The 16,229-nt window shown below is 49.8% G+C and overlaps 1 protein-coding gene across 1 annotated transcript; it reads left to right on the top strand.

The window, feature by feature from the left end:
• The first annotated feature begins 1,447 nt into the window (after window positions 1-1,447).
• Window positions 1,448-6,534, top strand: LOC123072833 (wall-associated receptor kinase 3). Its single transcript, XM_044496495.1, has 5 exons — window positions 1,448-2,411; window positions 2,492-2,632; window positions 3,669-4,553; window positions 4,654-4,677; window positions 5,080-6,534. Exons 1-5 carry the CDS (start codon window positions 1,487-1,489, stop codon window positions 6,252-6,254), a joined length of 3,150 nt encoding a protein of 1,049 aa, XP_044352430.1. The 5' UTR covers window positions 1,448-1,486; the 3' UTR covers window positions 6,255-6,534.
• Window positions 6,535-16,229: the final 9,695 nt, after the last annotated feature.

Here is a 16,229-nt window from a genome sequence, read left to right as displayed (position 1 = left end):
AGCGGAGCAAAGATGGTTTTTGGGTGGATCTAGGGTGTCGGAGACTGATGTGGTCAACATCCGGACTCCCCTAGAGCTCCCCCCCCCCCAATTTGGGGCTAGTCTGTGAGATTTTAAATGCATTGATACCATGAACTCATTGTAGTAGTAGTCCTCATCCAATTCCATCATCTTTCCCTACAAATAAACAATGAAAACCTCAAAAAATTCCTAACAACATTTCACCGAATGGATCGGAGGAGGCTACATGTGTAAATATTCATTTACTGATACTCGGGTTGAGCGGCGGAGGTCTGACAGGGCCTGGGGCGGGAGGCCGGGGGAGGGGGGGGTACAACGGTATTGTTGGTCTGGGAGGGAGCAGGTACAGAGCAAGGCGGGAGGGATATATTGAGAAAGACGCTAGCTCTAGGTGAGTTTCTATGTGGGACGGGGTTGTCGGAGTTCTAGGTGTGGGAGGTCCGGACTCCCTCAAACTAGTATGTGGCGTCGCGTTGGATGGAAAAAATGGTTCGGGCGCATCTGCCAAGACGTTTGCGGGCATTTTTTGGCATGTGTTTGGAGATGTCCTTGCCATACACACCGCCGGTTTGGGTCCGTGCATTGAGCCGGCGCTTTGGTCCGTTACATCGGCGGACAGTTTGGGTTGGCCGGTTGGAGGTGCACTTACAACACGTACCATGATTAGACTCTTTATATGGGAAAAAAAATCTGTGACTGGAGAGCGCATAGCGTTCGACTATTCGGTCTGGAGAAACCCGCGCAGACCCCACATGGAAGTAACCCTATTTCCAAACCCGCACGTTGCTCCTCTCTCTCCTCGGCAACCCCACCCGCCGGCCGGCCAGCTCGCCGGATCCCAGCCTCAGGTCCCTGCGTCTCCGGCCCCTAACTGTCTCTCTTTCTCTCTCTCTCCCTGGTCCTAAGCTCTGCAGGTCATCTTGGTCACCTTCAACCTCAAGTCTCGCCGCACACGATGGCGCACACAACCTGTTCGATAGAATACATGCACGGGTTCGCCCGCCTGCATGCTACATGTGCTGTTGCGCGTGCTTGCTGCCACCGGGTTCTATTGCGCTGGTAGGCGCGGGCGGCGGTCCGGCGGACGAGAGCATCATGCGTATGTGCGTATGTGGTCGGCACGGACGCCTCCCTCTCGACCATCACCGCAACTCATCCCGGTCACGTTTCACACTCCACGGGGTACACAGCCTGTTCGAAAGAATACGTGGACAGCTGGGCTTGCCCCTTGGGTACCATGGTACATGTTTTTGACAGATGGAGAGGACATTTGACCCCACCCCTTGGAGATGCCCTTGGTTCTCACTTGTCGATAATTACTTTTACCTCTTGATAGCTGGGCCTACCACGCAGCAGGTGCTGCTCCGGGCAACCAGTGTGCGCGCCATCTTTATAAGCCGACCCAGGTGGAGAGCGATGCATGGTTCAGGAACTAGCTAGCCAGGCAGACAAGCTCAACCACTCAATGGCGCACATAACAACCGTCTTGGGGGTGGTGATGGCGGCCGCAGCGGTGGCGATGCTGACATCGGCGCTCCTCGCCGGAGCAGAAATTTCCCCGGCGGAGGCGCAAGGGGTGCCCAACTGTGACATCACCTGCGGCAACATGAGCGTGCCGTACCCGTTCGGCATGGGCCCGGCCAGGTGCTACTGGCCGGGGTTCAACCTCACCTGCAGCCGCTCAAGCAAACCACCGCGGTTGCTGCTTGGCGATGGCACCCTCCAAGTCCAAGAGTTCTCCCTCAGGTGGTCATTTGTGAAGGTCATACGTACGGGCGAGATAAAAGTCGATGGCAACGGTGAAGGCATGCTCGGCGGCGGTCTTACAACCAACGGGCCCTACACACTTTCATCCAACCAGCTCATCCTAGTGGGTTGCAATGTCCAGGCGACGCTCAAGAACGGCGAGGTGACCATGGCCAGCTGTTCTTCTGGCTGCAAAAGCGGCGATGGACTCTCCCAAGCGCTATCCACTCTTGAAGCAGGCATGCAATGCTCTGGCAATGGCTGCTGTCAGTCGGACATTGTCTTCGACCCTGCGGAGGTAGCAGGAAGACTTGTCGATAGTGCGTTCTACAACGTGCAACTCAAATGGTTCGGCTGGAACCACAGCGCAGACCAGCAGTGGCCCGCACACGTCTTTATCGCGGGGTCCGGCTGGTTCAGCCGTACAGCGGTCTTCCACGAGCTGTTACGAAAAGCCGCCCCCGCGTCAGTGGATGCAATGCAAGTTCCCTTCTGGCTGGACTGGGAGGTTGTTGGCTATGGCGCAGAATGCTCCAACATCTGCAAGAGCAAGCATAGCGACTGCACAAAGGGTAACAAAGGCTACACGTGCTCCTGCAAAGACGGCTACGAAGGGAATCCCTACATCACCAACGGATGCAAAGGTCTGGCGAGTAACAAATTTTCGGGGTTTCTCTTTGCTTAATACTAGCATGCATGTATTGATTCGGCTATATATGTGTAGATATCGACGAGTGTCATGAAGGGTACGCTAGGTGCTATGGTGGTGCTTGTACCAATTTGGAAGGATCATATTATTGCCGGTGTCCTCCAGGAACCAATGGCGACCCTACCCTGCCTGGTGATTGCCTCAGTTCCGTCTCAGGTAAGCAATATTGTGGTGTGGCAACCGCATCTATTTTTACTATCAAGATGGATGCAAATGAGGAATGAACAAGAAAGAACAGATCATAACAATCCCTTAACAAAGTACAAAAAAATTTTAACACCGGATAAACTCAACTAAGTGTGCAGTTAAAGGATCAGAAACTAGCCAACTACTGAGTTGATAGTTAGTTATCTAGTGCCATCATCTTAGAGAACAAATACAGGACTAAAAATGACACTAACCTAGTATATTGCACATAAACAAACAAAAGGTCACATTAATAGTGAGACTTTACGGATTAGTTAGCAAGAGGAAGAAATCACAGGTGGACTAAAATTAAGAACACAAATTATGAAGGGATTCACATTGTTCACTCCAATTTTGTTAATTACTCATGGACAGCGTCATTTTGTTATAGAACTATCAGTTTAGACTTCCCTCCGGAACATCAAAAGTAAATGTTCGCATCAGAGGGCGAAGATGGATATTGTGATGTTCCTGCCCCAACTTAAAAATGAGCGCAAATCATTTTAACAGCTCTCCACCAGTGACAAACCAAGCGACCATAAAATCTTTGTCAGCAAATCTGTGAAAACGATTTTACAGGTAAAACATCTGCCAAAAAAACATTAGCAGCAAAATATTCATCCGATAAACCACATACAAATTTTGCACCATATACAAGTAAAATTAGGATAGTTAAGTTGAGAAAACATTCTAAAATTATAAACAAACTCCACTGGATCTCGAGCAAAGCTCCATTTGGCAACTGCAGCAGTAATGCGAGAACATGAGATCTACCACTCTTTTTCGCGAATCTTTTCATTGGTAGAAGGAACTAGAATGAGTGAGAAAAAAAAAGACATACAATGAGCAAGAAAAAACAATCAAACTGTATGACGTTCACTTTAGAGCCTAATTACACCTCCCCGCACCAGCACGCCATGCTGTCCTAGGGGGAGAAAGAACAGGCAGCCCAAATCCGACAGAAATTGAAGTCTATGAATAATGACATTGCTACTTTATCAAACAGGTAATGGCAGCACGTCCTGCGGTGGCATAGATGTGCCATACCCCTTCGGCATTGGCTCTGCCGGTTCCTACTGGCCAGGGTTCAACCTCACCTGTGATACAAGCCAACAACCAGCAAAGCTACTACTCGTCCTCCACGACCTCGTCGATGGCGTGGCTGACTCCTACCACGTCAAGGAGATCTCCCTCGAGAACAACACAGTGCATGTCCTCTCCAGCAAAGCCATCATGGATATTATCCACACGAACTTCTCATTCGGTGTTTTAAACCTTGGCAACTACTCAGAGGCGCCCTACTCACTATCGACAGGCAACGAGTTCATCCTATCGGGCTGCAACCTTCAGGCGACGCTGCTGATCGGTGATGGTACCAAGGATTTGATCAGCGGTTGTGCCTCTTTCTGCCCCTCCAACGTCAGTGACACCTACGTTGAGACGACTCTGCAGCGTACAGGCAGATACTGCTACGGCATGGGCTGCTGCCAGGCACATATCTCCATGTCCTCCAACGGCTTGCCCACAAAGTTGAAGTTCCAAAATCTCAACAAGGACGGCAACCTGGAGTTGACGTCCCAGCCCGCGTACATGCTAATTGCAGAGGAGGGGTGGTTCGACCAGCGACAGTTGTCCAAGGAGATGGCGGGGCATGAGGAATCCAAACTAGCCAAGGTGCAGGTTCCCCAAGTTCTGCAGTGGGAGGTCATGCAAGACTTACCGCGACCAGCCGACATGAAGGCGCATCCAGACTGTCCAGCCGAGGTAGCCCGCAAACTGTGCAAGAGCAAGAACAGCTACTGCAAACGAGGGAGCAGAGGCTATTTATGCCAGTGCTTGGATGGCTATCACAAGCCCGGCAACAACCCCTACCTTGCCAACGGATGCAAAGGTTAGAACATGTATATACGATTCTAATATATGTGTTTACGCTATTAATTTCCTTGTTCTTCTATAGTTTTTAACCTAGTGTATTTCACTTTGGCCTACAGGTGGCCGCAAGCCTTTATCTACAGGTGAGCAATGCTGCAACTTTCCTCCTGTTTAATTTCACATCAGGACAAGTATTGTATTACACTTGGTATTTGTTTCAAGCAATACATATGGCCATTCTAGTGTAGATACTAATCGACTTAGTTAGCTTCTTCCCATGAAAATGTTTTCTTGTTACTCGTAATTAATAAGAAGAGAACTTGATGTATGTTTCTTGGTCGAACTCGAAATCCGACAATAAAATTATTTATCTCAAACCCTGAACATTCTGAAACCAGTTTTTTTGTCATCTGAACTCACAAAGCCAAAAAGTTACTCGAGTGAACTTTTGCGATTACTCCTGCTGCTGAGTAACTGTAGACCAAGTGTATACTACTATGATCTCATGATAGACAAAATGAATAAAACTATGTACATCTTTGTAGGTATATACCTCAGCATAGGAGTTGCTGTTGGGGCAGGCATCATACTATTTGTTCTCGCTGGGTCCTTCACACGTAAGAAATTCAAACATCGAAAAGCCAAGATGTTGAAACGGAAGTTCTTCGAAAAAAACCGTGGACAATTGTTGCACCAATTGGTATCACAAAGAGCTAATATTGCAGAAAGAATGATTATAGCCTTAGATGAGCTTGAGAAGGCAACAAACAAATTTGATAAAGCTCGTGAGCTTGGTGGCGGGGGGCATGGTACAGTCTACAAAGGGATCCTATCAGATCTCCATGTTGTAGCCATCAAGAAACCAAAGGCGGCAATTCAAAAGGAGATTGATGAATTCATTAATGAGGTTGCTATCCTATCACAGATCAACCATAGAAATGTTGTAAAACTCTATGGTTGTTGCCTTGAAACCGAGGTCCCCATGTTGGTCTACGAGTTTATATCCAATGGTACCCTTTATGATCATCTTCATGTTGATGGACCAAGATCATTGTCATGGAATGATAGGCTACGGATAGCAACTGAGACTGCCAGATCTTTAGCTCATCTTCACTCAACAGCTTCAATACCCATCATCCATAGAGATATCAAGTCTGTTAACATACTTTTGGATGATACTCTAACAGCAAAAGTCGCCGACTTTGGAGCTTCAAGATATGTTCCGGTGGATAGATCAGGACTCACAACAAGAGTGCAAGGTACAAGAGGATATCTAGACCCCATGTATTTCTATACAGGGCGTCTCACGGAAAAAAGTGATGTGTACAGCTTCGGTGTCCTGCTTCTGGAGTTGTTGACTAGAAAGAAACCATTTTCATACATCTCTTCTGAAGAGGAAGGCCTTGTTACACACTTTTCTACCTTATTCACACAAGGCAATTTGTCCGAGATAATAGATCCCCAAGTTATGGAAGAGGGAAACAGAGAAATGGAAGAAGTCGCAGCACTTGCAGTAATGTGTATAACATTAAGAGGAGAGGATCGTCCGTCAATGAAGCAAGTGGAGATCAAACTCGAAGGCACTCAAGCATCCAGGGGACATGAGGGGGGTAATGTAAGAAAATGTCCACCGACTGTTGATAGAAGTAGGAGCGAAGAATTATCCAGGCAGTATAGTATGGAAGAAGAGTTCATGTTATCTTCAAGGAATCCTCGGTAATTCTGCTTAAGCCCGAGCTCATCACTGCATTAGTTTTCAACAGCATGTTTCTGGAGATTCTCCTTTGCCGCATCCATATCCCTTGTCTGTTTGGTCTATTTGCTTCCATGGCAGCTCCTTTACTTCATCTTGTTTTTTCTCTATATAAACATAGTGTTAAGTGTTAACACTCTCCGTAATGTTGTAAACTTGGTTGTAACCAGGTGCTTAGCTATCATCGATGAATCAAAAGAATGTAATGAGATCACTTTGTTCCGATCGATTGTTCTTTATGTGTGTTCTTCCTGGAGCTACACTATACGTTGAGTTATCCAAATGGTCAGGAGAATCAAACACCACAATTATGTCTATTCCAGGTGCGTGTGTTTCCTCGGACTCCAAAATGTTATGGACAGCAGCAGCAGGATGAACACCCACTACAGATGGATCTACTCAAACAGCAGCTAAGCACTTATAGATTTGCACATTCGGCTCTGATGATGAGTCGATAGAAAGACATTATAGTAGTGATTAACAGTATCATAACCCTCTCTGCTTAGATGGTTAGCAGAAGAAGTGTGAACCTAAGCCACCAAATTGGTTGTAAAACATAAGGTTTGATATGTTTTCAGTTATAGCAGCGAAAAATTGTCTGCACGACACAAATATAACTGATCTCATAGATTATTTCAAAAAAAAAACTGATCTCATAGATGAAGTTACAGGAAATATATTAATTTTTTTAGTTCATGATATTAATACTAGTACCATTTGTCTAGCCAAAAATTTAGAAATGTTAGTACGGTTTGGTTGAGGTAAACCTTGTTTGAAAAACTGGTGTTCAAGAGACTACTCTGATCCTTGGTTTGTGGTTGTATAATGGAGAGCAATTCACTATGGAACTTGTAAATGACAGAATGGTTTGCTTCAGCAATTCACTACCATTTATCGTCAGGCTTTTTTGCTGTCCAAGAACCTGTAAGTGCCTACCATTTATTGTCTTATTTGACAGCATGTCAGTACTGAGCTTGTGAATAATTATTAAGCATGTGAATGATCCTATATCCAACCTCTCTTGGGAATTTCCTGAGCCCTAGCTCACCCCCAGCTCACCCGCTCATCGCTCTCTCTCTGGCACAGACTGAAGAAGGGACAACACGGTGGACACAGGGAGGTTTCCGGCGCTCGAACGCCCGCCGCACGAACCAATGTTCAATTCCAGACCGCCGAGGATCCTAACTTTGAGGTCCTTGAATGGCGTTATCCTGCGCCTCGCCCTGACGCCCTCATGAAATGGCTCCCTACCGGCCTCGCCGCCGGTTTGCACCGCCACACCGACGCTACGGTTTGTTGATGACTCGTCGATCGGCGTGGGGCGCATGGCCCATGGCCATCTGCGCTGCCCCTGGCTATACCCCTGTCCTATAACGTGCAGCGCCGCCGCTTATAGCATCTACTGACTATCGTGAGGGACGAGGCGCCGGGTGAGGTTGTGGTAGGCACTTTATTTTTGAGAAGACTGGTTTTCTTAAGGGATCCTTTGAGACTGGTTGTGGTAAGCAACTTATACTCCGTATATTGTAGGATCGTCGGCCCGCGAGTCGTATCGGGGCTGTGCAATTGGGCTAGTTATTTTTTTCATAGCATACATTTTACTGGGCCTTGTATACGGGGTGGGTTGCAGCATCGACACAACTGTAACCTCGGTGACTTGGTGTTGGTTCGCCTCCGGCCTGCAGCAAACGACCATGGCAGCCATGATGTGAGTTGGATCACGGTACGATGAAATTGGCAGCAGGGTGGCTGCAGAGTCCTGCGAAGTGGTGGCAATAGGTTCTCCTATGGCACCACGCGCCTTTCACGGCAGCAGTGGTCACCTTTGTGTGGTCCCGCCGCTTGCAGTAATGGGACTGGTGGTGGGGCAGAGACTACAAAAGCGTGCCCAGAGAGGGTTGCGACTGCCGTGGCGTACGACGGCAATGAGATGGTCTGGTGAGAAAACTCGGTTCAAGGAACAAGACAAACTTAGGGAGAAAAAAAATAGATGGGGCGGGTTCTTGGAGATAAGGATAGCGGTGGGGTGGACCCTCACAGGGACATTTGTAGCGCAGTGGAGGCGGCCCACGAAGCGAAGTGATCAGCCCGGGGATTTTTGTATGTTTTCCTTAATTTTACAATTTACATATAAAGTGCATTCGCCAAATTTCTTGTGCAATACCGAGCGATGCTCGCATGTCTTCAAAATCGCCAAATTGAGGTGGGGCCTCTCCGAGGCTTGTTGAGTGCCGGCAAAAAAAGGGTAAGCACGTGACATTTTTGCTTTCTAAAAGGAGGACTTACCTTCGGGGTCTGCATCACACAATGCACAAAGTCATGAGAGGATTTCATTGCATTACAAGCATGTGTCTTGCCATTAATAATGACTTATGGATGGTGCTAGACATATCTATGTAACCTTAAACGCCACGCTCAGAATAAAATCCACATGACACAATCGCCATCCCGTCGTCACAAACTTTGATTTTGAAATCCTGCTAGTCGGCTACACCTACATGTGTGGTGGGACAAGCCACATGGCAGGTTGAACGCCACGCTCACCATAAAATCCTTGTGACATAATCATGTTCCCGTCGTAGCAGACTATTTCATCATCGTCGTAGTACACGGCACGACCATCGGCCATTCTTGTTAGATACCTCTTATGAGAAGGAAGATGGCCATATTTTTCATTGGAGTAATAGATGTGGTTTCTCTCCACACCACCACGCCCTTCTGCACACACCTCCACAGCCGTGGAGAACGTTGGGCCCAAGAACAATGCATAGTCATGCAAGCTTGTCATCTCTTCCCACCTATAGTGTGTGTTGACATCGACGACTAGGCGGACTAGCTGAAATAGCCTGAAGAAATACTCCCCGGTCTTGACCGCCATAGTCACCTTGGTTTGACCAGCGCCAAGGTTGCCGCTACTCCCATCCCGGCGATCAGCCATCTTTGCACCACGCTTCACTACCTCCGCAAATGAAAGAGAACCTGGGCCAATCCCCTCTCTCGCAACCTTGATATTCTTTGGTGGTGGATCAAAAGGCCGAATCGAAGCAGGAAAGCAGTCGGCGGCTGTAAACGAGTTGTTATCAATTAGGTCTTTCTGGATCCAACAGATGAATCCGGATTTGGCTTCTGATCGAGGCTGGGAGGAGTGGGTTTTATGGTTGCGGCGGCACGGGGAGGGGAAGGTATGAGCCATAGCTGGCCAAAGTACTCCTCCACACTTTCTAGGTTTTCCACTTTACGTAATCTACCTTCAGTCCCTGCTTTCTCACCGTGGAGACACACTTTGAAGGTGGGCCCTGACACCGCTGGATTTGAAAGGGGGGAACGACAGAGAGTCGCCTCCCCAGGCACAACACCCATGTCATTTTCACGATTGAGCACCTCGTCGGAGCCCAACTCCGGCGAAGCCTCACCAGCTGCACAAACAGCGACTCATTCCTTAGGATTTACAGATCGACGAGGGAGAACCCCAAAATTTACTATCGATTCCTTATCTAATGACTTATCAACAGAACCACATTGGAACATGCCCCTCCTCTGACGCGAACGGAAATCCCTCAATCGAGTTTTCAACGATGAATCTACACGAATAAGATGCATACCTATCTCACCTGGCCAAGGTGGGGGCTCGATGGGTCGTCGCTGAGCTTGAATCGGTCAGGGCAGACGATCTACTGGCGGAGCTGCGGCCAGACGATGCCCGGCGGAAGGAATTCCGGCGGGATGTTAGCGATGCCCTCCCACGATGGCGGCCTGATGTTGAGCCTAGATGGGTTCGCCGTCCTGAAGTTCTCCCACCGCGCAGCCTGATGCGGATCCGATGACTCCGCCTCCTGGACCGCCCAGAAGAGGAGCTCCGGATCCTCGCAGCCGTCGTCTCCGATGAAGCGCGCGCGCTCGATGAAGTTCGCATGGTGGAGGATGTGGAGGTGGATCTCCCCCCACTCGTCTCGGTCGGGGAAGCGCTCCATCACCACCCGACGCATCTCGCGGCGAGCCTCCGGCGAGTGCGGGTCGATCTCGGGCAGCGACGCCGCCACAGGCGGTGGAAGCGCCCGCGGTTCCGCTACCCTCGCCACCGGTGCTAGCCGGCGAACCCGCACGCCGCGGCAACGCGCTCCAGCCATGCGGGATCTGAGGTGGGGATCCAGGGCGGGGAGAGCTCGACGAGATGTGAAGGTGGGTGGGACGCTGGGGGTTGGGGCGCTTCAATGGCGTCGACGTTGCTTCGCCCGAGGGGGAGGGGAAGGGAGGGGAAGGAGAGCGGACCATCTCTCTCACCATTCTCCCGTGTCCATATTATCTATAGCCCTTTTTCTAGTAGTGTCTCCAAGGCTTGTTTAGGGTTGGCAAAATAATGGTAAGCGACGTGACATTTTTCCCTTCGAAAAGGAGGACATACCTGGGGCTCTGCATCACACAATGCACACAGTCATGAGACAATTTTCATCGCTGTAGCAAGCTAGTGCCTTGCCATTTATAATGACCAAATTAAGCATGGTGCTAGAAATATCTATTAATTTACATGAAGGGTCGGACAAGCCACATGTCTGCTTGAACGCCACGCTTAAACAGAATAAAATCGACGTGACACAATCACCTTCCTGTCATCACAAACTTTGATTTTGAAATCGTTCTAGTTTGCTACACGTGTGGTGGGACAAGCCACATGGCAGGTTGAACGCCACGCTCACCATAAAATCCTTGCGACATAATCACCTTCCCGTCGTAACAAACTATTTCATCGTCGTCGTAGTACACAATACGACCATCGGCCATTTTTGTAAGATACCTCTGATGAGAAGGAAGATGGCCATATCTTTCATTGGAGTAATAGATGTGGTTTCTCTCCACACCACCACGCCCTTCTGCACACACCTCCACAGCCGTGGAGCACGTTGGGCCCAAGAATAGTGCATAGTCATGCAAGCTTGTCATCTCTTCCCACCTATAGTGTGTGTTGACATCGACGACGAAGCCGACTAGCTGAAATAGCCTGAAGAAATACTCCCCGGTCTTGACCGCCATAGTCAGCTTGTTGCCCTTCTCAAAGATGTAGATGGCATGCACAGGCGCATAATCATCTTCCTCCCACAAAAGATAAGGAAGGCTTTGGATGACCACGGTCTGGATGGTCGTGACCAGTACAGGTTCATTTGTGCCGCCGCCGATGCCAAACTTGAGCAGTCTGACCTCCTGATAATCTAGCCGGAGCCCGTAGAGCTCCCCATGGCAGAAGGCTATATCCTTGAGGTTCCCCATGCCACATGCTTTCATAGTCCACCCTTTAGCACAACTAACTCTTCAAAGAGCGACCATGAATCCGCGGGTGATGGCTGCGAGGATGCAAGTCTCGGAGGTGGGTTCCTCTGAGAAGATGATTTTGGAGATCCTGGAGGGCTCGGTGGAGTTATCGCTAGGGTTGATCCTCCTTTGCTCCGCCGAGAGCGCCACCTTGGCACCGGAGAAGAGGTTCAGTACCATGATGCGGCCAGCGGACACCATGGCAACCCATCCACCTTGGTGAGATCCGATGATCCACTTGCGAGCGACGACTTTGGGCGTGGGTGGAAGGCGAACGCGCAGGAGCCCTCCGTCCTCAAGGCAGTAGAGATCCTTGGTTTTGGCGCGGTCGTACGTGGAGAGGAGCAGCATCGGGAGAGGCGGCGGAGGCGGTCGCCAGGATGCGACGGCGCGCCACGCCCGGCAGACGGCGGCGAAGCGCACGCGGCTGAGCGCGTTGGTGATCCGGCGGTAGACCAGGTCGAGGAGTTCGTCGGGGAGTTGGGAAGACATCTTTGCCGATCGTCGTACGCACGTACGTATGGCGGGTGGATTGGGTATATGGTGCGGTGTAGGTCTCCGGTGATCTTATCGACGAGATCGATACGCTTGCAATGTTTGGGCCGGACCTGCAGGGGGCATAACAAGCTAGGACTCGTACGTCTCCTCTATACGTACGACCTGCTTCGCTTTCTTGCAGACTTGAAGAGAGCTTTATTATAATTGGGGTTACAATCAAACTGGGGCGCTGATAGGCGCCGGTGCGCCGGCCGAAAGTTTCGGCCGGTCTAGCCCAGGCCGTTGGATGTGAGCCGCGCGGGTCGTTGGATCCAGGAAAAAAAAATGAATCGCCCCCGGCTTCTTCTTCCTCCCGCACGCACGCGTAAACGCAGGAAAAAAACGGATCTCCGCGGGTCAGCCTCCTCGTGCTCGCCCTTGGACGCCGCGTCGCAGCTCATCGGGGCCGCTCGCCGTCGCAGCTCGCCGTCGCAGCTCGCCGGGGCAGCTCGCCGTCGCAGCTCACCTGGGGCGTTCGCCGTATGCAGCTCCGTCGGGCCGGGCGTGTCTCCCTCCCTCTGGTTGCAGCACCGCCGGGTGAGGGTTCCAGCATTGTCGCAGTCCGCCATCATAGCTCGCCGCGTGCCCGTCGCAGCACCGCGCGCCCATGCAGCTCCGTCGCCGCCGCTCACCATTGTTAGCTAGCCGTTCTCGGTTTGAAGCTTTTTTAGAAGCGCGTTGTAGCTTTCCTCCAAGCCGGTTGCAGCTTTTTGTCGCTGCGAGATGCCGACCCCCAACTACCTCATATCCAGTTGAAGCATTTTTCAAGCTGGTTGTAGCTTTCGTGGCTACCGGATGTAGCATTTTTCAGCACTGGTTGCAGCTCTGACGTACATCCGTTGAAGCCCCCTGCTTCTTTCGATTCCAACAAAAAATGTTGTTGGTTCCAGCTCTCGATTTGCAGGTTGTAGCAAAAACAAAAGCTGGTTCCAGCTCTGGGTTTTGCCGGGACAAAAATCATTTGCTGGAAAAGCATTGCTGGTCGCTGCTTCCGCCGGTTGCCGTGGTAGCAAAAAACGATGCTAGTTGTAGCAAAATCCTGCTACGGTTGCAGCAAAACATCGTTGTCGTCGTCGCGAGGGTCCGAGCTCCGCCTGATGGATGTAGCAAAAAGCTTCGCCGGTGGTAGCAAAATTCAACTATGGTTGCAGCTTCCCCCTTGTTGTGCAGTGTCATTGAAGCTTTCTATGTCTATGGTTGAAGCTTTTTTGAATGGCCGTTGAAGCTTTTTTAGGTGACGGTTGCAACACTTCTATACGCGGGGTGGATCCGGGCATGGCGGGCAGGCAGTTATGGTGGGCGGCGAGGGAGCGCCCTGGCCGCCGACGATGGAGCTTGTGGTGGCCCAGTCGCTGCCTGGGAGGAGGAGGGGAGGGGATGCGCGCCCTTGAAGGCTGTAGGTTAGGGATGTATCTGGCCATGGCAGCAGGCAGCCATGGCGGCCGGCGAGGGAGCGCCTGGCCGCCGGCGAGGGAGCGTCTGGCCGCCGGCGATGGAGTTCGTGGAGGCCCAGTCGCAGCTCGGGGGAGGGGAGGTGCGCGCACGTAGGCTGGAGGTAGGGGATGGAGGCACCGTAAGGAAGGAGGCGGGGATCGCGCGGGCGCGTTGCCAGCGTGGCGTGCGAACCGGCGGAACGGTTCGGCCGGTGCGCCGTTTGTAAAGCATAAGCTAATTTTTTTTGGAACAAAGGTGATCCAAAGACATCTACGTCTAGTAGTAGTTCTAGGTAGCTTGGCACAAATATGTTGCCACCGATTTCCTTCTCTCCCGATGTAATCAACAGTGAAAGAATCAAAACATGCACTTGGCTCTTTTACCTCTAAGACAGGATTTTCAGCACCCGGGTGCCCCTACACCCTCTATGAACAGTAAATTCAAAATAATTCAAAAAATGAAAATTTTGGACATCAAACGTAATCAAAAAAATTATGATCTTGCAGAGTTTTAGCTAAAATAGCATTCAAGGAGCCCTCAACTTAAAAAACAAAATCGTTGTTCAAAGTTTATGTACATTTTTAAGCAGTGATTTTTTTTGTAAGAACTTTGCAGGAACATCAAATCTTTGATCATCTCTGATCCCTGAAAGTTTCAGATTTTTTTGATTTTTTTTCAATCTTTTATGAATTTACTGTCCGTGAGGGTGTGGGGGCACCCAGGAAGCTGTTACACCTTTCTCTTTACCTCCCGGCACACAATCATCACTGGTGATCTGTCATAGGTATCTTCATCCAGCCATCTCACAAATTAGTGGACATCACTCTGTAATCACAGATCGAAAAGCAATACCATGGGCCAGATGAACCCTACCCCAAAGTGCATATGCCTCGGGGATTAGCAGTGAAGAGACAATCATACCACATGGCTTGTCCCCTAATCAGGTTATCCATATGATCACGGATGATGGTCCCGGTGCTGCCATGATGATCACTATCGCATAAACTCGCATCAATATTCAGTTTCACTGCCCCATGGCAGGAGGCCGCCACTTAGCTATGGTCTTGGCAGGTTTCACTCCATTCTCCCTGTAAGACAATAGGCTTTGGGGGGAACCGGCACAACCCTCTAGGGGTGGCCTATCACATATATATATAATGAGGTGGTATACAACGTTACAATATACACATGTAAATACAGTCTAACACCCTCCCTCAATCTTAGCCACTTTCTAATGAATCTAGAAGGGTAAGATTGCGCCTGCAAGTCTCAAACTGTGGCAAAGGCAATGGCTTGGTGAAGATGTCAGCAAGTTGATCCTTGGAAGAAATAAACTTGATCTGTAGTTGCTTCTGAGAGACACGTTCACGCACAAAGTGATAGTCAACTTCAATGTGTTTCGTTCGGGCATGGAATACCGGATTTGCAGAAAGGTATGTAGCACCGATGTTATCACACAAAAGAACAGGAGGCTGTGATTGGGGTATACTTAACTCCTGAAGCAAGGACTGTACCCAGATGATCTCTGATGTGGCATTGGCCACAGCCTTATACTCAGCCTCAGTACTGCTACGCGAGACAGTAGCCTGTTTCCGAGCACTCCAGGCAATCAGGTTAGAGCCAAAGAAGACAGCATAACCCCCCGTGGATCGCCTGTCATCCGGATTGCCAGCCCAGTCTGCATCAGAATATGCTGAAAGACAACCAGAGTCAGACGGCTGAATATGCAAACCATGAGCCACCGTGAAACGAATATAGCGCAAAATCCGCTTAACAGCAGACCAATGAGTGTCACGGGGTGACTGCAGATACTGGCAGACTCGGTTAACAGTATAGGAAATGTCTGGTCGCGTGATCGTCAAGTACTGGAGCCCACCAACAATACTCCTGTACTCTGTCGCATCAGAAGAAGAAAGAAGCACACCATCAACAGCATTGAGCTTATCAGTGGTAGACATGGGTGTAGTCGTCGGTTTGCACTTAAGCATCCCAGCTCGCTGCAACAAATCCAGAGAGTACTTCTTCTGCGTCATAACAAGGCCAGCATCACGAGAAGTAACCTCCACACCAAGAAAGTAATGAAGCTTCCCAAGGTCCTTGACCGCAAAATCAGCACCAAGTGAGCGAACAAGCGCAGTAGCAGCCGACTGAGAGGAGCTGACCAAAATGATATCATCTACATAGACCAACAAGTACATAGTAACCTCAGGCCTTTGAAGAAGAAACAATGAGGAGTCAGCAGTTGATGATGCAAAACCATGAGCACGAAGAGCCATTGCAAGACGAGCATGCCAAGCACGAGGAGCCTGCTTCAGACCATAAATTGCCTTGGACAGACGACAGAGATGATCAGGGCGATCCGGATCAGAGAAACCCGGAGGCTGGCGCATGTAAACCTCCTCCGCCAAGACACCATGAAGAAAAGCATTTTGAACATCAAGCTGACGAAGAAACCAACCTCGAGTAACAGCCAGAGAGAGAAGAAGTCTGATGGTAGTAGGCTTGACCACTGGACTGAAGGTGTCTTCATAGTCAAGTCCAAAACGCTGTCGAAAACCACGAGCAACCAGACGAGCCTTATAGCGCTCAATGGACCCATCAGAATGCCTCTTCACTTTGAAAACCCATTTGGAATCAATGACATTTACCCGTGATTGTGGAGGAACA

Source organism: Triticum aestivum, chromosome 3B, assembly GCF_018294505.1.
Source record: "Triticum aestivum cultivar Chinese Spring chromosome 3B, IWGSC CS RefSeq v2.1, whole genome shotgun sequence".
Taxonomy (NCBI): domain Eukaryota; kingdom Viridiplantae; phylum Streptophyta; class Magnoliopsida; order Poales; family Poaceae; genus Triticum; species Triticum aestivum.
The sequence above is the reverse complement of the archived record's forward strand: the minus strand, read 5'-3'. Positions and strand labels throughout refer to the sequence as shown.

Bases quoted from the DNA above. Each gene is read 5' to 3' on its own strand.
- LOC123072833 (XM_044496495.1), top strand. From the start codon at position 1,487: ATGGCGCACATAACAACCGTCTTGGGGGTGGTGATGGCGGCCGCAGCG. The intron at 2,412-2,491 runs GTCTGGCGAGTA...ATATATGTGTAG, and splicing joins CATCACCAACGGATGCAAAG to ATATCGACGAGTGTCATGAA. The intron at 2,633-3,668 runs GTAAGCAATATT...TTTATCAAACAG, and splicing joins TTGCCTCAGTTCCGTCTCAG to GTAATGGCAGCACGTCCTGC.